General features: G+C 44.4%; 1 protein-coding gene across 2 annotated transcripts in view; it reads right to left on the bottom strand.

Annotated features, from left to right (window-relative positions):
- The window catches only part of Mtmr6 (Myotubularin related protein 6), a gene marked incomplete at its 5' end in the record, with an annotated part of 90,004 nt that overhangs the window by 32,125 nt on the left and 31,483 nt on the right, over positions 1-26,396 (bottom strand). For both annotated transcript variants that reach the window (XR_011394475.1, XM_070103766.1), the window contains 2 exon segments: positions 12,408-12,533; positions 17,051-17,208. Coding sequence is in view for 1 of the 2 variants with exons in the window: in XM_070103766.1 (XP_069959867.1) it covers positions 12,408-12,533; positions 17,051-17,208 (284 nt within the window).

Genomic DNA, 26,396 nt, shown 5'->3' with positions numbered 1-26,396 from the left:
GACTTATGACCAAGCTTGGTTCTGACTAACCGGTCGTAAGTCAAAATGTATGTAAGTTGAACTTTACTACTGAAGATCAACACAATTTTGTAATGATTTTATTTTATTGTTTTATTTTGGTATTTCATTTTTTACTTTATTTTATACTGTAAGGTTTAGGATAAACACTCTGTACAACACAAACAGTTGTTTATTTCCCAGAAATTTGGCATACAAAACATGGTCGTAAGTCGAGTGGTTGTATATCGAGCAGGTCGTAAGTCGGACGGTAGGTGTACTCTTAAGTTATATTTAAGAAAATAGCAGTGTTAACAAAACATTAGCAAACAAAACATTAACAAAAAATTATTAAAAAATCATAAAATATTAAAATGGCATTCATACATTAATTCATATTTTAATTACAGTGGACCCCCGCATAACGATGGCATCACATAGCGATTAATCCGCATACCGCTTGCTTTAATCGCAAAATTTTTGCCGCGCATACCGATTAAAAACTCGCTCACCAATTTTCGTCCGAGACGCGTCCAATGTGTGCCCTCAGCCAGCCTCACATGTGCCACCCGTGCTATTGTTTACCAGCCAGCCTCCGCGGTAACATCCAAGCATACACTCGGAATATTTCGTATTATTACAGTGTTTTCGGTGCTGTTTCTGGAAAATAAATGACCATGGGCCCCAAGAAAGCTTCTAGTGCCAACCGTACACCAATAAGGGTGAGAATTCCAATAGAAATGAAGAAAGAGATCATTGATAAGTATGAAAGTGGAGTGCGTATCGCCGACCTAGTCAAGTTGTACAAGAAACCCCAATCAACCATCGCTACTATTGTGGGCACCAGAAAGACAATCAAGGAAGCTGTTCTTGCCAAAGGTTTAACTGTGTTTTCGAAACAAAGATCGCAAGTGATGGAAGATGTTGAGAGACTCTTATTGGTGTGGATAAATGAAAAACAGCTAGCAGGAGATAGCGTCTCTCAAGCGATCATATGTGAAAAGGCTAGGAAGTTGCATGAGGATTTAATTAAAAAAATGCCTGCAACTAGTGATGATGTGAGTGAATTTAAGGCCAGCAAAGGTTGGTTTGAGAGATTTAAGAAGCGTAGTGGCATCCATAGTGTGATAAGGCATGGTGAGGCTGCCAGTTCGGACCACAAAGCGGCTGAAAAATATGTGCAGGAATTCAAGGAGTACATAGACAGTGAAGGACTGAAACCTGAACAAGTGTTTAATTGTGATGAAACAGGCCTGTTCTGGAAGAAAATGCCAAGCAGGACCTACATTACTCAGGAGGAAAAGGCACTCCCAGGACATAAGCCTATGAAAGACAGGCTTACTTTGTTGATGTGTGCCAATGCTAGTGGTGATTGCAAAGTTAAGCCTTTATTAGTGTATCACTCTGAAACTCCCAGAGCGTTCAGGCAAAAGAATGTCCTCAAGGATAATTTGTGTGTGCTGTGGAGGGCAAACAGTAAGGCATGGGTCACTAGGGACTTTTTCTATAACTGGTTACACCATGCATTTGCCCCCAATGTGAAAGATTACCTAACTGAAAAGAAATTAGACCTTAAGTGCCTCCTGGTGTTAGACAATGCCCCTGGTCATCCTACAGACGTGGCAGAGCGACTTTATGGGGACATGAGCTTCATTAAGGTGAAGTTTTTGCCTCCTAATACCACTCCTCTCCTGCAGCCCATGGAGCAGCAGGTTATTGCAAACTTCAAAAAACTGTACACAAAAGCTCTGTTTGAAAGGTGCTTTGTAGTGACCTCAGAAACTCAACTGACTCTAAGAGAGTTTTGGAGAGAGCACTTTAATATCCTCAATTGTGTAAACCTTATAGGTAAGGCTTGGGAGAGAGTGACTAAGAAGACCTTGAACTCTGCTTGGAAGAAACTGTGGCCAGAATGTGTAGACAAAAGGGATTTTGAAGGGTTTGAGGCTAACCCTGAGAGGATTATTCCAGTTGAGGAATCCATTGTGGCATTGGGAAAGTCCTTGGGGTTGGAGGTTAGTGGGGAGGATGTGGAAGAGTTGGTGGAGGAGGACAATGAAGAACTAACCACTGATGAGCTGATAGATCAACTTCAACAGCAAGAGGCCAGACCTGAGGAAACTGGTTCAGAGGAGGGGAGAGAGAAATTGAAGAAGTTGCCTACTACAAAGATAAAGGAAATCTGTGCAAAGTGGCTTGAAGTGCAAACCTTCATGGATGAAAATCACCCTCACACAGCTATTGCAAGCCGTGCTGGTGATTATTACACTGACAATGTTGTGAAACACTTTAGGGAAGTCATAAAGGAACGAGAGGTACAGGCCACTATGGACAGATATGTTGTGCGAAAGAAGTCCAGTGACTCTGAAGCTGGTCCTAGTGGCATTAAAAGAAGAAGGGAAGTAACCCCAGAAAAGGACTTGCCACCTCAAGTCTTAATGGAAGGGGATTCCCCTTCTAAACACTAACACTCTCTCTCCCCTCCTCCCATCCCATCAATCACCACCAGATCTTCAATAAAAGTAAGTGTCATGTAAGTGTGCATGCCTTTTTCAGTTTGTGTGTATTAAAATTAACATTTCATGTGGTAAAAAATTTTTTTTTTCATACTTTTGGGTGTCTTGCACGGATTAATTTTATTTCCATTATTTCTTATGGGGAAAATTCATTCACATACCGATTATTTCGCATAACAATTACCCCTCTTACACGGATTAAAATCGTTATGCGGGGGTCCACTGTATATTTTAATTGGTGCAGCGGTCAGAACAGCTGCCTGTATATCACCAGACTTGGGTTCAACTCCTGCAGGAGTATTTTTTTTTTTTTTTTTTTTTTTTAACCTCCATGGGGAAGTGGAACAGAATTCTTCTTCCGTAAGCCATGTGTCATAAGAGGTGGCTAACATGCTGAGAGCAAGGATAAACTTTAGTTTTTCCTTTTGGGTCACCCTGCCTAGGTGGGATACAGCTGGTTTGTTGAAAGAATAAATATAATAAATAAAATAAATAATATAATCTTTATCATAAAAATACAGTGGTACCTCAGGATATGAACAGCTCAAAACTTGAACATTTATGTAAGTGCATTTATGTAAGTGCTTTTGTAAGTGTATTTTTGGGGGTCTGAAACGGATTAATCTGATTTACATTATTCCTTATGGGAACAAATTCATTCGGTATTGGCACCCGAACAGCCTTCTGGAACGAAAAAAATTCTTATCCCGAGGTACCACTGTACTGCACATAGGTTGACAAATACTGAAGTACTACTGTATGCAATCTTTTACACTGATAATTTACACAGAAAAGCCCTGGTTAAGTAATGCAATGAAGACAAATTAAAGCTAACTTAAAATTAAGATTACCTTAAAGCTAAGTTACAACAACATAACACTGATAAGCTCAATCATGTCTCACAAAATCATGAAAGCACAGTTGCAAACAAATCACAGAATGGGTGAGGCTCGAATCCCCGGCAAGCAAGTCCTAAAACTGGCAGGTTAGCACACTGCCCAGTATGCTAACCTGAGTTATATTACTCACTCAGCACGGGTTCAAACCCCCACCCGTTCTGTGAACTGATAAGCTCGTTTGATTATGTGAATGGTAAGGTTGGCATGATTTGTTTGAATGATAAGATTATTTATTATAAAGACTGCCTAAAATAACAAGGGAAACAATTGTATAAAACAATATTGATAGTATAATTTGGGGGGTAACACATAAATGAGACATGGTAATCTTCATGATTTGTATCAGATTTATGAGGTGTTTTATGACTATGGTTAAAGGACCCCAATGGAAATAAGTCACATTGTCTGACACTTTTGGGTCATCCTGGGTTCTCTACACATATGCTGCTATGTATGATAATCTATGTGACTGTATTGGTGTATACCTGAATAAATTTACTTACTTGAAGCAGTTGGCAAATAGGGAACTTCTAGAGGTTTCTGGTAGCGAGTTACATACTTTTGGATCTTTTATTTTCATGGAGTTTTTACTTAGGCTGAGTTGATCATGTGGGATGTTAAAATAGGTTAGCTAGGTAATCATTCCCTTAACAGTCACTCGCACAATATCTGCACTTTAAGGTGCCTTATTTTAAAGTAAAATTCTTAAAATCATATACATATTATATAAAATATTTCATAATACTGTAATCATTTATAATAATAATTTTTTAATTCTAAAAATTTACAATAGCAACTGCCCAGGGAGGTACTACTGTCCTGCCAAGTTAGTGTAAAACAAAAGCCTATATGTAATTGTTTTACATGATGGTAGGAATGCTGGTGTTTTTTTTTTGTCTCATAAACATGCAAGATTTCAGATACATCTTGCTACTTCTACTTACACTTAGGTCACACTACACATGCATGTACAAGAATATGTATACACATCCCTCTGGGTTTTCTTCTATTTTCTTACTAGTTCTTGTTTATTTCCTCTCATCTCCATGGGGAAGTGAAACAGAATTCTTCCTCCGTAATCCATGCATGTAGTAAGAGGCGACTAAAATGCCGGGAGCAAGGGGCTAGTAACCCCCTTCTCTTGTACACATTTGTGGAAATTTATTTGGTCCAAATAGTTCCACAGCTCAGTTCCAGCATGGCCGTCTGAGCCGAGCGGCCCCTTAAACCCTCCCAAACAAGGCATTCTCTGGTTGGCGGTTGTTGGTAAGCTTATTTAATTTATAGATTTACTCTTCAGGGAAGGAGTAGGTAGTAATACTGGTAGTACACTCATATTAGGTTTACTAAGGCATCTGTAGATAATGATAGAGTAGACCTAAGACCTTAACATAGGTAGTAATAGGCCGATAATGTAGGCAAACACTAGGATAAGTTAGCTAGGGAGAACTGGCAGCCCTAGCTTGAATGGCGGGGCGCAGGTCACAAAGACAGAATAGCGTCCTTCTTACGATAGACTTCGACTGGACAAGACGTGCTGTGAACATCAGGCGGCGCCCCCACGTGTCTTCACATCTGAGACCTGGGGAAATCTGGTAGAGACACCTCGATGTACCGTAGATGATCTCCTCCATCAGCCCATACAGTAAGACGAGATATTCACCTTTTCCCGTAGGATCTGGCCAGTGACTTAGGAGATTGTGGGTTGCGTTAACTGAGGGCTTGGCGTGCTACAGAGAGAGTATGCCCAGTAAGTACCAGCGTCTCAGAGTCGTCTGAAGCTAGCGTCTGAGTCTGCATAGTTATACTAGGGGATACATACCCTCTTGGATATAGGAATTTCTGAGGTGCAGGCAGGACACTAATAACGATTGAATATTGCAGGAATTTAATGCTCCCGGTTGCACGTGGGTTCCAAGGGGAAGTCCAAAGGGGCTAAAGCTAGGCTTAGGAAGTTGAAGATCAGGATATATGCTGCAACATCAAGTAAGTTAGTCCTTTATACGTGCATGCAGGCGAGGTTTCTTGCAATACCAATCATTTGTGAAAATCTGTTCTATAAGCCACTTGTGAGGCTGAGGTACCCACCTCAGAGCTCGGTGTCAACAGAGATTGCCAGGGTAGGCGACTCACTTGGAGGCAGTCCACACAAATTTTCACAAAAGTGGTCCTTCGTAAACCGGATGTGGAATAGCTAGGTTAAGCTATCATAGCTAGGCCACAGTTAGGAACCAGTTTTACAGAGTTAGGTTAAGCTATCATAGCTAGGCCACAGTTAGGAACCAGTTTAACAGAGTTAGGTTAAGCTATCATAGCTAGGCCACAGTTAGGAACCAGTTTAAAAAAGTTAGGTTAAGTTAGCACACCTAGGTCAAAGTTACTCAGAGGCTAGGCCAAGCTGACTATACACAGAAGTTGTTATTTGCAGTAATTTACAGGCAGGCCAGGTAGGCTAGAGAAGCTTGTGAATTTAATTATTTACAGTGATTACAAGTAATCCAGAGTAGGAGACTTGTGTGTTAATTACTTACAGTGGATTTGCAAGGTAGCCACAGTTAGGCTAGGCTTGTGCAATATTTACAAAAGGTTATAGTAGCTAGGACAGATTTAACCTAGTTATTATTTACAGGGAGTTATAAAGCCAGGTTTAAGTTATAGCACACTAGCTAGGTTAGGATTTACCTTATCCAACCATCCACACTAAACAGAGTAAGCTGGGCTCAGTTAGGCCAAGCTGTTTACATACATTATTTATTTACTGTTTCACAAGTTGAATTGTTGAATTTACTTGTGTTAACCAAGTGATTTTAATTTGTATACTGCACTTTTATTGTGATTTTCATCATCTTTGATTCATGTTAATGTGGGATTTGTGAATTATACCTGAGACTAGGTTAAGTCCTGTAATTATTTGCTGGCATTGTACAGTTGAGTGCTAGATTAAGCTTTAACATCGATACACATTTTTGATTGGGATTTGAGAGCTAACAGTGTACATTTTTGATTCAGAGTAGAGTCAATATAATAAAGGGAATTGTTAAGCTTGTTGAGAAGCCTTGAGACCCGTTCATTCTCACCTAATACCGTTTGTGCTGTGGGGTGGGCTAATTGAAATACAAATTAGCACCGTGATCTTAACTAAACCGCAACTATGGTAGGTGAAGATGCAGTACCAGCTGTCCCAGCTCTAAGTCAATTAAAGCGGTCTATGGGAGCCTATAAGGGGCGCCTGAGCAAAGCATGTGAGGAGTGTCGTATGGCCAGGCAAGATCAGGACGTAGACTGGGAGGAACTAGAGAGTTGCCTGAAACCTTTGGAGCAAAGACTGGAGGCCTTTGAGAGATCATTTATCCTTTATGAGACAGAGGCCTATACTACAGGTGAGTCTGAATATACGGTCGAAGTAGCACGGACAGACTATGACGAACGAAGGGCAGAGTGTAAAGCAGAGATGAGACTCTGCAGGCAGTTAATAAAGACTTTGAAGGCCGGTACAGCAGGGGCAGCAAATGTTTCAAAGAACACGAACAACAGCACGCCTGTTAATGTGTTGCCCAGATTGCCCCAGTTGAATTTACCAACGTTTGACGGAACCTTAACAGAGTACATTGCTTTCTGGGATCAGTTTAGAGCCCAGATAGATGACAGGAATGATTTGTCAGATGCCGTCAAGTTGCAGTATTTGCGGTCGCAGCTCAAGGGTAAAGCCTTAGATCTGGTCCGGCACTACCCGATTACTGACACTAATTACCAACATGCCAAAGACCAATTAGAAGACATGTTTGGCAACACTGAGGAGATAAAGGTAGCTATACTTTATCGGTTGTTGGATCTAGAGGCTTGCCGACATGACCGTCAAAGTCTAGAGAAGTTCCGTATTGAGGTTATGAGCTTGACCAATAGTTTCAGAGATTTGCATGATGAGAATGATTCAAAATGGATCCTTAGCCAGGTGATTCAGAGGAAACTGGCTAGCACGACAGTGCATGAGTTACACTTAAAACATCGGACGAATAGGTTCACGATAAACCAAATTGTTGAAGGGTTAGGGGATCTCATATCTCACCTGAGCATAGGTCAGGGGGAGAAATTACCTACCAAGGAGAAGTCGGTCGACTTCCCCAGACATTCGAGAGATAGACCTAAACCACCTCCCACTAAAGTAGGCACGTATTATGCCCAGGGCGAACCCTCCACCCACAGGGCCAAGGGAGAAGCCACTAAAGCGGCCAGTATGAGACGGTGCGTGTTTTGTGATGAAGAACACGCTAGTTCAGGGTGTTCAAGCTTCACCACCTATAACCAAAGGGTTCAACGGCTAAGAGAGTTGAGACTTTGTTTCAAGTGTTGTGGAGAACATTTTGCCAGGGACTGTAACACCATGCTCAGGGAGTGTCGGGGCTGCCGGAAGGGAAAGCACCACAGTGCACTGTGTCCTAATGATGCCGGATTAGCACAAGTTAAGGAGAGCAAACCGCAAGAAAGGGCGGAGAGCAAGAACAAGTCAGAAGTAGCGATGAGTGTGGTGAGTACGGCACCGAGAATTTGTTCTGGTGAGCAGTTTCAAGGCTCGGTGGCCTTGCCCACCATAATGGCGGTGGTCGCGAACGGGAAGAAGTCTGAAACAACCCGTTTGTTCTTCGACAGTGGGGCACAGAGATCCTTCATAGCGGAGAGTCTAGCCACTAGGTTGAAGCTGGAGACAGTTGGTAAAGTTGACATGAAGGTGGAAGGGTTTGGTGGGGAAGTCCCACGCAGGTCTTATCCAGTAGTCAATGTGACGGTCAGGTTAGCCGGGCATCGACGGGAAATTTCAGCCTTGATGGTGAAGAGGCTGCCCAATATCATTACCACTAGGGGACTGGCTGCAGCAGTCAAACGTTTGAGGGAGTTGGGTGTGAAGCTAGCAGAACCAGACATTGCTACAGACAATGTTAGTAATGTAGGCATCTTGGTAGGAGGGGATTACCTAGACGAGTTCGTGTCTACGAGAAGGGTTATCAAGGAAGGTGTGGGCCTGTACAGGACTCCAGCGGGGTACATCGTAGGAGGCAGAATACCAGCTCACTTCCCTGCGACCCCGGGAAAGGAGGGCTCTGGTATTACAGCGACTGAGGCTGTACTGGTGATGCGGATTGGTGTGCACGAAGGCCTGTCAGAGGCGCAAGTTGGCATATCCGACAGTGAGCCGGTCCATAAACTATGGGACCTGGATGTAGTAGGGATTAAAGGTGACCAGCCGCCCCCCGAACACGAAGAGACGTATCGAGATTACTTGAACCATGTGCAGTTCAGGGACGGACAGTATTGGGTGCGACTCCCATGGAAACCGGGCCACCCAACGCTGCCCACTAAATCAAGGAAGACAGACTTAGGCTAAAGAGGAAGTCTGATGGGGAAGGGAAGCTGACCAGGAGGTCTTTGCTGAGCAAAGTGCAGACTGCCTTCGATCCTTTGGGTTTGTTGACACCCATCACCATTCGAGGGAGGATGCTGGTGCAACAGATTTGGGAGCTGAACCTAGGTTGGGACGACCCACTGCCAGAAACAGTCTGCCAGGAGTGGGATCTGGTTAACAGAGACCTAGCGGAATTGCACGAGTTCACATTCCCCAGGTCCATCGGGTGCACCGGGCGGGATTATGACTTGCACGTCTTCTGTGACGCCTCCTCCAGAGCCTATGGGGCAGTAGCGTATTTGGTGGCCGGGGACCAAGTCAATCTGGTCACCAGTCGTGCGCGGGTGACACCCCTGAAGGATTGCTCGATCCCAAAGCTAGAGCTCACGGCGATGTTGCTGGGAGCAAGACTGGGTAAGTACGTAGAGGAGGTGTTAAGTAATCTGAGGGTGACACACACCTATGTATGGACAGACTCGGAGGTGGCCTTACAGTGGGTCCAGAATGACAGGTCTAAGCTCCCCTATGTCAGGAATCGGGTAAAGGAGATACGGGAACTACAGTCAACGTCAACAATTCTGTATGTGCCTACAGATCAAAACCCAGCCGACCTGATAAGCCGAGGGGTGACACACAGAAAGTTGAGTAAAAGCGAGCTTTGGTTCAAAGGCCCAGACTGGTTACCGGCAAGGGATTGCTGGCCAGAGCAGAAATTCGTGGAGACAATCAGCAGCATAGTACATTTTGCGGGGGAACACGACACTGAATTATTTGACCCCAGGCGCTACTCCTCGTGGAGAAAACTTATAGGAGTCACGGAAATGGTATTTCGATTCGTGAGGAAGCTGCATGACAAGGTAAGCCAAGGTCGACAGTTGTCTCTAGTGGGTCCCAGAGAATATTGGATAAGGCAGTACCAAAGGGGGAGGTTTCCAGGAGTGCTGGAAGTACTTGTGACCCGGCAGCAGGTTATGGCATCAGGACGCGTGTCCAACGATGACGACTCAGGGAACAGCAAATTGGTTCACTCATTGGGATTGTTCCTAGATCATGCGGGGCTAATAAGATGCAGGGGAAGAATACAAAACTCTGAGCTCAGCTATGGGGCCAAACATCCCGTGCTACTAGGAAAGGAGGGATGGGCGACAGAGCTATTGATACAAGATGCCCATCAGAGGACCTTACATGGGGGGTTTGGAGATACCCTCACCTGCCTACGTCAGAATTACTGGGTACTGAAGGGTCGAGCTGCCGTCAAAAGGGTGCTAAAGAGTTGCACGGTCTGCCGGCGGTACGATGGGAGGACCCTACCCTACCCAGGTCCACCACCGCTGCCTCAGGAGCGGGTACATAGTGACAGGCCCTTTGAGACTGTAGGAATAGACTATACTGGGGCTATCACATTGAAGAACCCAGGAGACGTTAAGGAGGGCCCTCAGAAAGTATATGTCTGCCTGTTTACCTGTGCCACTACTCGAGCGGTGCATTTGGAGTTGGCAGAAGATATGACGACAGAGACTTTCGTGAAGTTGTTCAGGAGGTTTACTGCCAGATTCTCGTGCCCGCGATTGATTATCTCGGACAATGGCACAAGCTTTAGGGCGGCCGATAAAGTTTTCAGGAATCTTAGGGACAACGGAGAAGTACGAGAACACCTGAAGAGAATAGAGTGCGAGTGGAGGTTCATAGCTCCCAGGGCACCCTGGCAAGGGGGATTCTATGAACGCATGGTGGGCACAGTCAAAAGGTGCATTCGGAAGGTCTTACACGGCAGGAGGGTGAGCTGTGATGAACTGAGGACAGTGTTAGTTGAGATAGAGGCAAGAGTTAATAACAGGCCTCTGACCTACGTACAAAATGGGATTGACGAGCAAGAAGCTCTCACCCCCAATCACATGCTGTTTGGAAGAAGGATTGAGCCCTTCCCCGCAATTTTGAGTCAGTCTTCCAAGGAGCTGGATTATTATGGGCCAGATGGTCCCCCCATCAATGAAGAACTGCACAGGAGTCACAACAGACTGGTGAACATCCTGGACAAATGGAACCAGGTGTGGCGCAGGGATTACTTGACAACCTTGCGGGAACATTTCTATGGTGCCGACCCCGAGGCGAATAAGATGATGCTAAGTGAAGGGGACCTGGTGCTGGTAGAATCCGAGTCGCCGAGGGCATACTGGCCTCTTGGCCTGGTAGTGTCAACCCACCCAGACAAGGCTGGGCGGTTGAGAATGGTGAGAGTGAGAATGAACGGTGTCGAGACTATAAGACCCATCAACAGGCTTTTGCCTCTCGAGGTCTACACGGTGGGACCGGGACATGAGAAATCGGACCAGAGGTTGAGCGAGCTGAGCGGCCGGACGACCCGTCGAACGGCGCTCGAGTCCAGGGCCCACTGGGGGGGCCTGCGGGAGGCAGACTTGATCTAGACTTAGCGCCTACCTTCGCCGGCGGGAGGATGTGGAAATTTATTTGGTCCAAATAGTTCCACAGCTCAGTTCCAGCATGGCCGTCTGAGCCGAGCGGCCCCTTAAACCCTCCCAAACAAGGCATTCTCTGGTTGGCGGTTGTTGGTAAGCTTATTTAATTTATAGATTTACTCTTCAGGGAAGGAGTAGGTAGTAATACTGGTAGTACACTCATATTAGGTTTACTAAGGCATCTGTAGATAATGATAGAGTAGACCTAAGACCTTAACATAGGTAGTAATAGGCCGATAATGTAGGCAAACACTAGGATAAGTTAGCTAGGGAGAACTGGCAGCCCTAGCTTGAATGGCGGGGCGCAGGTCACAAAGACAGAATAGCGTCCTTCTTACGATAGACTTCGACTGGACAAGATGTGCCGTGAACATCAGGCGGCGCCCCCACGTGTCTTCACATCTGAGACCTGGGGAAATCTGGTAGAGACACCTCGATGTACCGTAGATGATCTCCTCCATCAGCCCATACAGTAAGACGAGATATTCACCTTTTCCCGTAGGATCTGGCCAGTGACTTAGGAGATTGTGGGTTGCGTTAACTGAGGGCTCGGCGTGCTACAGAGAGAGTATGCCCAGTAAGTACCAGCGTCTCAGAGTCGTCTGAAGCTAGCGTCTGAGTCTGCATAGTTATACTAGGGGATACATACCCTCTTGGATATAGGAATTTCTGAGGTGCAGGCAGGACACTAATAACGATTGAATATTGCAGGAATTTAATGCTCCCGGTTGCACGTGGGTTCCAAGGGGAAGTCCAAAGGGGCTAAAGCTAGGCTTAGGAAGTTGAAGATCAGGATATATGCTGCAACACCAAGTAAGTTAGTCCTTTATACGTGCATGCAGGCGAGGTTTCTTGCAATACCAATCATTTGTGAAAATCTGTACTATAAGCCACTTGTGAGGCTGAGGCACCCACCTCAGAGCTCGGTGTCAACAGAGTTTGCCAGGGTAGGCGACTCACTTGGAGGCAGTCCACACAAATTTTCACAACATTACTCAAGTTAAAAAGAGAAACTTTTGTTTTTCTTTTTGGGCCACTCTGCTTTGGTGGGATATAGCCGGTTTGTTAAAAGAAGAAGAAATGTACAATAAGGAATGGGAGAAGGGGGACAGTGCCCTACCTGGTTTTTGTGGAGGTAGGAAAGAACAGGAAAGCGGCCCTTGCTGCGGAACTTGGAGCTGCTAAGGATCACTTTGGTGGGTGCTGAAGCAGGAACATACAGTTCCTGAGGGTAGGTGTCACATATCTGCCAAAAAAAAAAATGTTGCAAGTATAGTAGTAGACTTTGCCATGTATATATTTCAGCATGCAATGCTAATTATTTTCAACTTTAAAATGACCTGTATTTAATCACAAATAAATTAAATGCTCCTAAAGAGAAATACACAATTATCAATGCAACAGTTCTAAATTCTCTAGTATTGATCTTGAAGATATGAGAAATGCAGTTACTAATAATATACATTTCAAACAGCAGATATTAAAAGTTTTTTGTAGTTAGGTTAAATGCTTCTGAGTGTGGTCAGAAGATTATGAACAGCTTTGCTTGCCCTTGGCTAGTAGAATATCATGAAGCTATGGGATTCCTTCTGCCGACAAGATATGAGGAAGAGATTAGATGGTTTGGATTGGCAGCTGGGATGCCAGGATAAGGCAAATTCGTAATTAATATACATACAGCCATCTTAGGACTTGTTCCTAGGCTTCTGGGAACCCATATGTTCTTGTGCTAACGTCCACAGGAGAGAATATGGGGAGCACCATAAGTTAGTTGCCGGGGTGGCAAGATTTTTAATTCCAAGTTAATAATTATAATGAATACATTCCTATTGTGTACTATGACTATATCAAACTATTAATTCTTTCCAGTTTAATGTATATGTGATGTGTACACTAAACAAATGACTATATACACGCTATGTTAAACACAGAATCAAACATGAAGTGAAGAGGCGGGGCCAGGAGCTGAGTCTCGACCCCTGCAACCACAATTAGGTGAGTACATTGCCTGTTTACTGTGTATTACTCATATTATTCTGAGTGCAACAAAAGTCAATGAAAATGTATATAAGTATGAGGAAGCACTAAGCCTGTAGGGGTCTTACAGTCCTTGGTGAATGGAAGGTAATAAGGTTTGATCTAAATGGAAGGGCAGCTCAAATGCCTGTTGATCAGGAGCCCTTTAATACCATCAAGGCATCATACTTAAACTGTGAATGAAATGTTTGCAGATAAGATGAAGGGTACATTGATCAACACCACACAAAAGACCTTCATTAACTAGAATAATACAGGACCTAATGAACAAGGAAATGGTTCTCAAAACTGCATTAATTAGTCTCTGGGTAAGGCATATGAGCTACCTTAATTACTGGCTTTATTCTAATCACATTAACAACCACCCATCAACGTGCCAACTAACCCAAGTATGCCACATATGTAAAGCATCGGCAACTTAACATTCTAGAAAAAAGATATTTACAAAAGGGAATAAGATAAAGTATGTAATGCAGACTCAAGAATTGTATGGAGGAAGAATACAATACAAGGACATAACGTGAAGAATTATATACAAAAGATGAAGTAATCAGTCCCTCAGCCTTGGAATTGGTGTGAAGAGCACTGGAGTCATGAAGAATCTGGAGCACAGGCAAGAGGACTGGCACTTATATACTGGAATCTTGGTTCAAAGGACATCTCCACAACCTTCTTCACTTTTACTAACCCGTCCCTTGGGTATGACCTCTTTCCACTGCGGAATCCCGCCTACCCATGACAATGCCTTTGTCTGCTACCTGTCCCTTTTCACCTGATGCCAGTGTATAAACGCCAGCCTTCTTGCCTGTGCTCCAGATTCTTCATGACTACAGTGCTATTCACACCAACTCCAAGGCTGAGGGACTGATTACCTCATCTTCTGAATATAGTTCTACTGTCTTCAAATTGTGTCCTAGAATTTGTATTGATAAAGCCACTGGATGGCGAAACATCCATATTAAAGATACCCAGATGTTACATATGTCTAATTCTCATCAGGTACACTAGTAATTCATTATACAGTTACTCAAATATTTCCCAAACATGTCATATTTTCACAAATTTGCTTGGTTTTGTGGGGATAGGATGGCCAACAATATTTTTAGACTGCTCCTCTGAATTGGTTAATGTTCCTCAACATGTATAACATATTTATTTATTTAGAAAATTTATCTCATCTAGTGATTTGTTGCTGTATAGCCCTTGTGGCTTAGCGCTTCTTTTTGATTATAATAATACTAATAATAGTGATTTGTTATCATTCAAGAGGAGGGACTGAACTTTCAGAGGTCATACAATACCTTGACCCTGGGGAAGGGAGGGTCCTCAGGTGTGATCCAAGGAAAGGGAGGGGTAGCTCCAATTCCTCGGTGTTAACAATGTTTACTGATCTGACAGTAAAAAATAACAAATATTACAGAGCAAGGTGAGCAATACGCTTACCTATTTAGCATCCACGACAACAACAACAATAATAATAATAATAATAATAATAATAATAATAATAATAATAATAATAATAGGGTCTGAGTCAGCCAGTCAACACTGCTCACTAATTGCCAAATTCTCGCCGGCACATTGAACCGACGGCACATGTTTCAATTAATTGCCTCTTAACAGTAAATTAATCAACTGCTGTAAATTCCAAGCGTATACTGCAGAAAATGACTTACAAGTTAATTAAATACAGTATATAAGAGTGATAGACTGCTGTTTAATTTAAAGAGTTATTTAACCTATGAGCATCATAGGGCTATTTAAGCTAGTAGGGTTATCGAACCCAGGCGGATTATTTAACTTCAGAAAGTTATTTAACCGTAATGGGTTATTAACCAAGTGAATGAAACAAATCCAAGCAGATTATTATTATTATTATTAAGGGGGAAGCGCTAAACCCGGAGGATTATACAGCGCCTGGGGGGAGGGATGTGGAAGGCATTCAGGCTTAATTCGGGGAACTGGAGCACAGATCCAATTCCCTAAATCAAGAGCCCCTCACCAACATCAAGGAACCTTCCTTGAGGGGTAAATCCAAGCAGAAAAGTTTATTTCCACTGGAATCTTTCCAGTGCTCCCTCTAGGTTGTAATGTGATATCTTGAGACTCAGTCTCCAGTATCTGTTTGTAACACTAGTACAGTATTAGAAATAATAATCCCCGATATCTTCACACCCTAGTTTTGTCAGGGGAAAATTTCAGCTCTATAGGTGAGCACGTGATGAGGTTTCCCACAAGAGTTGACCTCTAGCTAGCAGTTATGCGGGGTGTGAATGCCTTTATACGCTCATGGAAAGTTGCTAAGAGAAGATTTGGTGGCCAGACTATCAGGGCCCAGAGCTAGATTCTGTGAGTAGCTTCTACTGCACCGGTCTTGTCTCTGGGTTGGAGAGGTGAAACTTTCCTATAGGGGAGCGTTAAACCCGGAGGGATTATACAGTGCCTGTGAGGGGGGGGGGGTGGAAGGCATTCAGGCTTAATTCAGGGAATTGGAGCACAGATCCAATTCCCTAGCTCAAGAGCCCCTCACCAGCATCAAGGAACCTACCTTCAGGTGCTTTCCTGTGGGAGCTGGAAGGTGGACTCTGTGAGATAACCTATTTACACACCTTCCTGCTTCCTACACCCCGCCACCACCAAACACATCCTCAATTTGCTTATATCCCCACCAGAACCCCAATCTCCACCTCCAAACACTCCATATCCACGCATATCCATCTCGAGACATACCCCCATGTCCGCCTGACTCTCCCCACTTCCACTCTTTGTCTACTCTACTTTTTTTCCACCATCCTCCGATATAAAACAACTCCAGCTATGCTGGGAACAATACCCTTGAAGCTCCCGTAGTTGGCTGCACGAGTTGTGATGTAGTGACATTCCTTCAGTATATATGCAGTTGTTCTGAGGCTGCTTATCCCGATGACAACATGAGTGACAACAGTTGTGGTGTGGAAGGCTTGACGATGGTTGCTGAGGTTGTCGAGGGACACCAAAGCTTACTCTTGCTGAGCCCCGCCTCCCGGGAAGCCGGGGAATATAGTTACCCAAATATGGGAAAGAGAATTATAAAGCTCCAACGGCGGGTCGTCATCTAAAACCCGCGTCAGGAAACACTTGTCCTATTTCCTGACGAACCTTACCTTACCTAACCTAACCTCCGGAGAGAGACTTCCAGGGAGGTGCCTCGATGCCGATGAGGGGGCACTTGATCCAAGGAAGTGGGCCTGTTCTCCCCTTCTTTTGGATTAAATCTGGCCGTTTGACTCCTACGGGTTTAGCTCTTACCACAAATAATATATGATCCTCCGAAAAGAAATTACACGTGATGTAATTCCAGGAACATAATTATGTATGTAATCCATCACGTGTGATGGTATATGACAAAAAGAAAGCCAGATGAAGAATCAGAAATGTGCAACAACTGGGTATCTTTCTGATATAGACGTTTCGCCAACCACTGTCTTTATCAATATAATACAGGGACAAAAACAGCCTAGCAGCAGTTGTTCAGTATCTTAGTCTTGGTGAATCATCAGTCTTCTGTTTTTATACTGTACTGTACCGATAAAGCCACTGGTTGGTGTAACGTCTAGACTATGTGCCCATCATAAAGAACAGAGGAGCAGCGTATTGCTGATGTATCGAATTTGGCTAAAAAGAAAACTGTGGTTGAGATCCTCTGGTTACCCACCACAGGAGGGTGACCAGAGGTTCTGAGAGACTCACCTCGTAGTTGTGGTTGAATGTGGTGGGTGACCAGGCCTCACAGGGTACACCCATGCGGTGGTACTCAGCTGCTGGGTTATACAAGTCCCAGCCGCTGCGTTTGTCAAGGTCATCGTTGCTGGCAGTGTAGTGGAAACAGTACAGGTCCTCCAGGTGAACTGCAAACACAATAACAACACACACACACATTATACAGAAATTAGACAGCGTAGTGGAGTTACCAGAGATATAATCCAGAAGGGTGAGATGTTGTTGAAGTGGTTTGGGCATTTAGTGAGGTTGGTTAATGATTAGTAAGTTATAAAAAATTGATAGCACACCACCATTACCAAGGTGCGCATTAAACTAACATACCTACACGAGTTCCTTATGTTTAAATATAAATAGAAAGACAAACATAGGCCAGCGAACATACTATAATTCATTACACATGTTGATAAGACACAATATGCGGGTTGTGGAACTGTATTGCGATGTTTCGCCCACAGGTAACTGTTAAAAGGCTCAGGTGAGCGAAAAGTCATCTCAATAAAATGTCATAATCCGCATATTATGTCTTACTATTATACCTGTCGGTATATAATAGCATTAAATACAGTCCTCCACGAACAGTGACCACCAGGTGGGTGGTAAACAAACCTGAGAAGAATAAAGAGATGAACGAACGAGGAATCAAGACCTTGTTTATTCTGCTTTATATTCACTGACAGTCGTTCATTACGACTTATTTTGTCTTCATGAACCGGAACCTCCGTTTAATCAACTATAGGAAGCAGACTTATACATATTTAAAGCAAAATGAATGTATATATTTTTTTCCTGAAACAAACGTCAGTAGTTAATACATCAGAACACGTTAAAACATACTGTATACACGTGTTTAGTGTTGAACCATGTAATACAACTATACAACAGCAAGATACATTATCGTGTAGGGGAAGGTTGTTGTATGGAGACGGTTGTGTGGGGAAGGTTGTTGTGCGGGGAAGGTTGGTGTTGTATGGGGAAGTTGGTTGTATGGGGAAGGTTGGTGTTGTATAGGGAAGGTTGGTGTTGTATGGGGAAGGTTGGTGTTGTATGGGGAAGGTTGGTGTTGTATGGGGAAGGTTGGTGTTCTATGGGAAAGGTTGGTGTTCTATGGGGAAAGTCAGCTGGCTAGGAAACACATTGCTATCAATACCAGAAGGTGATAATCTTAGCTACGCAGATATTTAGAAGACAGCCCCCCAGAGCCTCACAGCAATATACTATTCCAGTGCGGACGAAGCAGCGGAGGTCGCCAACGATCAATAATCTCATTCAGACCGCTATAATAAGGGGGAAGACATGGGGAGGAGGGGGAGAAAGCCGCAGTAACTTTCACCCCCTTTTCCCCGCCCCGCTTGTGCCTGTGTCCTTGATCTCACACCCACCCATTTACATACCCACACACCACCCATCTACATACCCACACACCCACCCATCTACATACCCGCACACTTCGTCTCTTCATTAACCCGCCTTTGATATACCTTTGAAGCGTTTCAAGAGTTTTCCTACTCCCGTAGCTCAGTCCTGGGCTAGGCCTGTTTGGTGCTTGCCTGATCAACCAGGTTTTTGCTGGTGGCCTACATATCCATCACAACCTAGTTGATCTGGCCCTAGGTGGAAGTACATGTCCGATTTCCTCTTGAAGACGTCTATACTTCTTCCAGTTGTCTTTCTGCTGGAACATTAAACAGTCTGGGTCAACGGAAGTTGATATAATGTTCTCTTACTGTGCCAATGGCGCCTCTGCTTCTCACTGGCTTTATTTTATACATTCCCTCATACCGCTCACTCCAGTATATTATGGAAATATGTTGATTTGGGACGAGACCCATAAATACCTTCTACGTATATGTAATCATTTATCTCTCTCCTTCGCCCCAGCAAGTACACATTTAGGTCTATGAGGCATTTCCAGTAATTTAAATGCTCTACCGATTCTTCGAGGGTTATAAATGATCTCTGCATCTGTTCTAGGTCTCATGTCTCTCCTGATCTGGAAGGAACCGTCAATAATACGGATGAACAATAATCTAAGCAATAGAGCACAGGTGATTTGAAAATTATCATTTATACTGTTTCCTTTGTTTTGATGGTTGTCGCTATCTACCCTGTCATTTTCCTGGTTGTTGTAATATCTGCCTTATTGTATACTTTGAAAGAAAAGTCATGCCCAGATATTTCAAATGTTTTTTTTCGTTCACTATGACGATCTTCTTGCGCTTTGTATACAGTCTCTCTCTCTCACGTTCTTCATTTTCTCCATATTAGAGGAGTTGGAACTTATCACTGAATGTCATGTTATTCTTCACTACCCATTCGAAGCCTGTTTATATCTTCTTGCAATTTTTCCGTGTCTTCTGCCAAGGTGATTTTCATGTTTATTTTGGTATCTGCAAAATGATAAACTGTGGCGAGTGTTTTCATCTATATCCGTTATGAGGATAAGAAACAATAAAGACACCTGAATTATGCCCTGGGATACCGAGTTTGTTACTTTGCTATTGGTGGATTTTGTTTATTACTACTCACTGTTCTGTCACAAAATTTAAAATCAATTTTCCTAGTTTCCCCGTTATATCCAACGTCCTCAATTTACGTGCAATTACTCCGTAATCGCATTTGGTTTTGATGAGGTGGATCACAGCTGCTCCTAAAATTCAGCGTCTGGCCCTCTCGTTCTCTTGGTGTACCAGCTGTGCTCTTCCCATGTTCATGAGGTGAGAATGAAGGTTGCGATGGACTACACATGCGCTGTTGGTTTTATCCCTCCTGCAGGCATATTTATGTTCATATAGGCGTGTCCGAAGGCCTCTGCTAGTCAACCTGACAGAATTTATGGCAACCACAACACGGTGTGCTGTATACTCCTGCTGTGTAAACTGTTCTAGGTTAAGGGCTTCTGGTGAATTCTTTGATAGTTCTGGTAATAAGGAGTGCTATATCCGCGTTGACTTTAAGGAGAATCAGGGTGATGGTGCTGGCAATCTGCCCAGTGGGGAGGACCAGTCGTCTATCGATGTTGGTATTTTCTCTGGGTGTGCCGTGAACGAGGAAGTATTTCTGTTAACAGGAGTGAATAATGTGAGTTAAGAATTTTAAGCTGGTGAACACCTGTTCAATATATTCTTGTTCTCCAAAAAAAATATTCATCACTGAAAATTCGGAGTGCTTGGGTCAAGAAACCTAAAAGTCCCCTCTTGGTTTTGAGGTCATGGTTGGAAAAGTAATGTAACAAGTCTTTCTTATTGGTGTGTTTCCTGTCTATCTCGCATTTAAGAGTACAAGTATCACTATCCTTGATGAATAAGACATCCAGAAAGGGTAAAAATCCGTCTCTCTTGTCTTCTATTGTGAATTGTATGGAGGGCTCAACCATGTTAAGTGTGAGCTAGGTTGCAACGCCTGGGAACAATCACAAGGACATCATCCACATATCTAAGTCAAACGATCACAGTATATCTTTAAAACTGTCCCTCCCAAGGTGTTCTAAATAGATGTTTGCTAACACCACTGAGGGGTGACCCCATAGCCATTCCAGATTTTTGTCCGTAAATGTTATTACCGAAGGTGAAGAGGCTGAACCTGGCACAGGCTGCAATAAGGTTAATGAAATACTGTACAGGAAGAGGCAAGTTGAGGTCGGCAGTGACAGCTGAGAAGGAAAGTAATAACTTGATCGATGGAAACTCAAGTGAAGAGAGAAGTCACGTCCAAACTAGCAAGTTTTTCGTTTTAAGTGATCACATTGTTAAGCCTGGATAGGTCTCCAGAATGTCGCAAGTGTGAGCTGCTGACTATGATCACCATTTAAGATAGTGTTGCTAAAATACCTGCCAGTCTGTTAGGTGCACTGCCGATCCCGGAAGTGATGGGACGTAATGGTATGTTGGGTTTGTGTGTCTTAGGAAGTCTGTAGATGTGTACAGGTCTTGGTGTAGTTAGTAGGACGGAGGTGAAGGACTTCCCAAGACACACAAACCCAACATAAGATTTAACGAAAGGGGGTAATCTCCCTGCGATTTAGACTAAAAATTAGGACGGTGAGTTCTCAGTGAGGCACTAGGCCACTGCAGTTCCGCCACAAGGGCAAGGTGACCCAGCCTCTGGGGTCTCTTAAAGATGAATGTAAACACGCTGTTCCACACGGACTGGAGCAATGTTGTTCCACATGGACTGGAACAATGTTTCATATGGACTGGAACACTGTTCCACAAGGGCTGGAACAACGTTGTTCCACACGAGCTGGAACAATACATCATTAAGAACTACTACTGCGGGAGGGTAATAAGCAAGAGACGTGCCATGGGCAAGAAGGCAGTGCAGGTTAAATACACAAGTTAAAAAACTAAATTAAAATTCACTGAATTAGTTGATGCATGTCACCAGTCCACACACACACACACACACACACACACACACACAAGCACGTCAAGAAATTTAAGAAAGTGCAAAGGTTTGCAACAAGACTAGTCCCGGAGCTAAGGGGAATGTCCTACGAAGAAAGGTTAAGGGAAATCGCCCTGACGACACTGGAGGATAGGAGGGTCAGGGGAGACATGATAACATATAAAATACTGCGAGGAATTGACAAGGTAGACAAAGACAGGATGTTCCAGAGATGGGACACAGAAACAAGGGGTCACAATGAGTCAAAGGGATGTTAGGAAGTATTTCTTCAGTCATAGAGTTCTCAGGGAGTGGAATAGCCTAGAAAGTGACGTAGTGGAGGCGAGGTTCGATAAAGCTCATGGAGCAGGGAGAGGACTTAGTAGCGATCTGAGAAGAGGCGGGGCCAGGAACTATGAATCGATCCCTGCAACCACAAATAGGTTAGTACACACACACACGTGTTTCAAACGTGTCTGAACTCGATTAACCCAAACAATGCCATCTTTATAGAGATACCACCTGTGTTCGACTGAGCCACCTGCCACTCAGCATAGTAAGCCAGCAACAGCTGTAACACGAGTAACTAACTCACTCCGTAGCGATTACCAGCAGAGATGGAGGTACCAGCTGAGGCGAAAGAACCAGCTGAGGTGGAGTAACCATTTGAGGCGAAGGAAACAGCTGAAGGGGAGGAACCAGCTGAGGCACACCTTCCTACTCTCGCAGGAGGAACTAAGAGCCTTGATCCTCCTGCTGGCTATGACAGAGCTGTGTAACTCACCTAATTGTGGTTGCAGGGGTCAAGTCATAGCTCCTGGCCCCCTTTTTCATTAGTCGCTGGGGTGAGAGAGAGAGAGAGAGAGAGAGAGAGAGAGAGAGAGAGAGAGAGAGAGAGAGAGAGAGAGAGAGAGAGAGTGAGAGAGAGAGTCCAGGTCTGGTAAACCCAGCAAGCGACACCTTGCACTAAAGATGCATTCCTCTTACCATCCCTCACTCTCACCCACTGTTAGTACAGTTACACAGTGTAGTTACAAACCGCTAGTGTAGTTACTCTCACACACTGTTAATGAAGTTACACAGTGTACTCTCATACACAGTATAGTTACTCTCACACACAGTGTAGTTACTCTCACACACTGTTAGTGTAGTTTTACACACAGTGTACTCTCACACACTGCTAGTGTAGTCTCACACACTATTAGTGTGGTTACTCTCACTGTTAGTGTACTCATACACAGTGTAGTTACTTTCACAGTGTACTCTCACACACTGTTAGTGTAGTTACTCTCACACACTATTAGTATAGTCACAGTTGGGTGTTATAAGCAGCAAGTGTAAGTTGCTTGTGTACAGCTTGGCATTGTGTCGACACTCAGAGTGTAGGTATCTGGTCCACAAACGCTCACCCCTCCCTCAGGCCAGTGTGTGTGCTGTGTGTGATGAGTATATCTGTTCCTTTGTACATTGTTATGTACTTCCTGCCTAACACGTGGGTGTTTTGCTGTGTATCACGACTATCTCTCACTTGGCAACACCTAACAGTATACTGGGTGGTATTATGCATGGAGTGTGGCTGTGGTGGGTGAGGAAGTGGAGCCAGCTACCGCCCCACCGCTCTCTCGCTCTCTCTACCCTATAACCTCAGTCTGGGAACTGTGCCTCGCTTACCATCAACACAACTCTGGATCCATACATACCGCTGCTCAACCTCACCTCATTCCCACCGCCTATATAACTATACACCAGCGTTCACTATTAACACGCTCCACCATCACAGCACACCACTACCATCACTATCACACACCACAACAAAACACCACTACCATCATTATAGCACACCACTACCACCATCACAACACACCACCATCACAGCACACCACCATCACAACACACCACCACCATAACATCACCATCACAACATACCACTACCGCCACCACTACCACCATCACAACACACCACCACCATAACACCACCATCACAACACACCACCACCATAACACCACCATCACAACACACCACCATCACAGCACACCACCATCACAGCACACCACCACCATAACATCACCATCACAACATACCACTACCGCCACCACTACCACCATCACAACACACCACCACCATAACACATCACCATCACAACATACCACTACCGCCACCACTACCACCATCACAACACACCACCACCACCATTATCTCTCCTGTATGTTGTACATGCTTGCCATCATCTCACTGCATTATGTACACAAGAAATGTTGAAAGCCAGGCAGTTCCCTGTTAACTACTCAGAACATTTTTTCACATAAACATTCACTCATTCATTCCTTCATTCATTCTCTCTCTCTCTCTCTCTCTCTCTCTCTCTGCCTTCCTTCAACACTTCCGTGTTATAACTCCAGAACTAATATATCAGAGCACACAATACCCACAAGTTGGTGAATCAGACACATGATGAACAACTGGCTGTGTTTATTGTGTAGATGTTTCGCCCTCCAGTGATTTTATCAATACAATACAGACATTAAAACCCAAAGACTGTAGGAGGTAATCGATCCCCTAGGCTAGGGGAAATATGTACAGGAGAGAGCCGAAGATGAGGCAATCAGTCCTTCAGACTAGGAGCAGGTGTTGAGCTCCATAGTCTTGATGAATCTGGAACACAGGCAGGAAGATGGACGCTTATATATTGGAGTCAGATGAGCTGCAGCAGTTGAAGGCAGTGACACAGATGGGCGGGGCCCACCAGTGGAGGTAGGTGATGCACAAGAGCTGGGTAAGAGGTCAGCAGATTGGTTGAGATGTTCTCTGTACCGAGATTCAATGATGTTGCTGTCTGACAAGTTTGACAGCCCATGCTGGATCAACATAACCGTGGGTCTGACAGCCCATGCTGGATCAACATAACCGTGGGTCTGACAGCCCATGCTGGATCAACATAACCGTGGGTCTGACAGCCCATGCTGGATCAACATAACCGTGGGTCTGACAGCCCATGCTAGATCAAGAGTGAATATGTCTACAACACTTTACCACATTATTTGGAAAAGGTTCGAGTTTCATATCAAGCCAGTAAACAGCAGGTGAAAACTTTGAACAGTTGTAGTGAGGTGAGATCAGGTGCTGGTAAATGCGTCACCTGCTCATGTTGTCTCTGACTGGGGTAGTAAGGAACATTCCCCGTAGGGTGAATCCCTGTGTTTTGAAGCACAATGTTGGAGACGAGATAAGGACGGGACAAACTCGATACCACACCACGTCTGCACATCACTTTTGATAATTAATCTGGCCTTATTCCACTTTACCAGATGCCCCACCACCACTACCACCACTGCTGCCACCACCACTACCACCACCACCATCACTGCTGCCACCACCATCACTGCTGCCACCACCCCAGCACCAGCACCACCACACCACCACCACCACCACTACTGATGCTGCCACCACTACCAACACCACCCCACCACTGCTGCCATCTCTACCCTACCACTGCTGCCACAACTACCACTACTGCCACCACCACCCTACCACTGCTGCCACCACCCTACCACTGCTGCCGCCACCACTACCACTGCTGCCGCAAACACTACCACTGCTGCTGCCACCACTACCACTGCTGCCACCACCACTACCACTGCTGCCACCACTACCACTGCTGCCACCACTACCACTGCTGCCACCACCACATTACTACTGCTGCCACCACCACCCTAACACTGCTGCCACCACTACCACTGTTGCCGCCACCACCCTACCACTGCTTCCACCACTACCACTACTGCCGCCACCACCCTACCACTGCTGCCGTCACCATCCTAGCACTGCTGCCACCACTACCACTGCTGCTACCACCACCATCCATCAACGTCACTCAACTGAAGTTAGTAATGGGGCCACTCCTGCGGTGCTACAGAATACATCACAGTTGTCAGTGAATGTTATTGGCTTCCCTTCCAATATTACCCAACCACCAATTTATACTAATTGTCCCTGATGACCTTCACTGCCCACTCACCTTGCCAGTGACACACGTAAGAGGGATCCTTCCCTATTACACTGCCCACTTATCTTGTGGCACACTGCCACATATACCAGGGATCCCCCACTGTCCACCCACTATCTTGACACACTGCTGCACATATCAGGTATCTCACACTCTCACACTGCCCACTCATCTTGCGGCACACTGCCTCATAACAGATCCCACAGCTTCCTACACCTCTCTATACTCGTAAACTCTCTAAATAATTAAGTCCTGTAATATTTTTACACCACTTTTGCTGCTGTAAATATTATGATGGGTGGCGCTGCTCCCAAGAGCTCGTCTCTGTCTATATTGTAGTGACTCATCAGCTCAGAAGTGCTCATCTTCTCTCACAACAATGCAAAATTTAATCACAGAACTGGTGGGGCTGGAACTATGGCAGGAGAGTCTTCAGTTTCACTTATCATGTCTTCAAGCTTCTACTGTTATCAGTTTTGTTGGTGATCGTGTTATTATGATATCGTGAGCCGTGATAAGCGAAACATACGTCCAACACTTAGTCTTTATTTATGAACACATTTCGCCCACGAATGACTTTTCCAACTCAATACACGGGTGAAGAAATATCTTCATCAAGATACCCAGGTGTTAGACATGTTGCATATTTACCTACTAATGCGCACTTGATGCCAAAATTCTTAATTAAAAAATAGCTCTAGCAGCTATCTCTTGACCTTGACTCACGAAATCGTAATGACACGATTGTAAACAAACCATACCACGGGCGGGATTGAATCCGCGGTCAGAGAGTCTCAAAACTCCAGACCGTCGCGACAGTCTGGAGTTTTGAGACTCTCTGACCGCGGGTTCAATCCCGCCCGTGGTATGATCTCTTGACCTTTTCTTTTCGACATTTTCTGGCTTTATTTACATGTTTAAATAAA

Source organism: Cherax quadricarinatus, chromosome 5 (assembly GCF_038502225.1).
Source record: "Cherax quadricarinatus isolate ZL_2023a chromosome 5, ASM3850222v1, whole genome shotgun sequence".
NCBI lineage: Eukaryota > Metazoa > Arthropoda > Malacostraca > Decapoda > Parastacidae > Cherax > Cherax quadricarinatus.
This window is presented reverse-complemented; position numbering and strand designations above follow the sequence as displayed.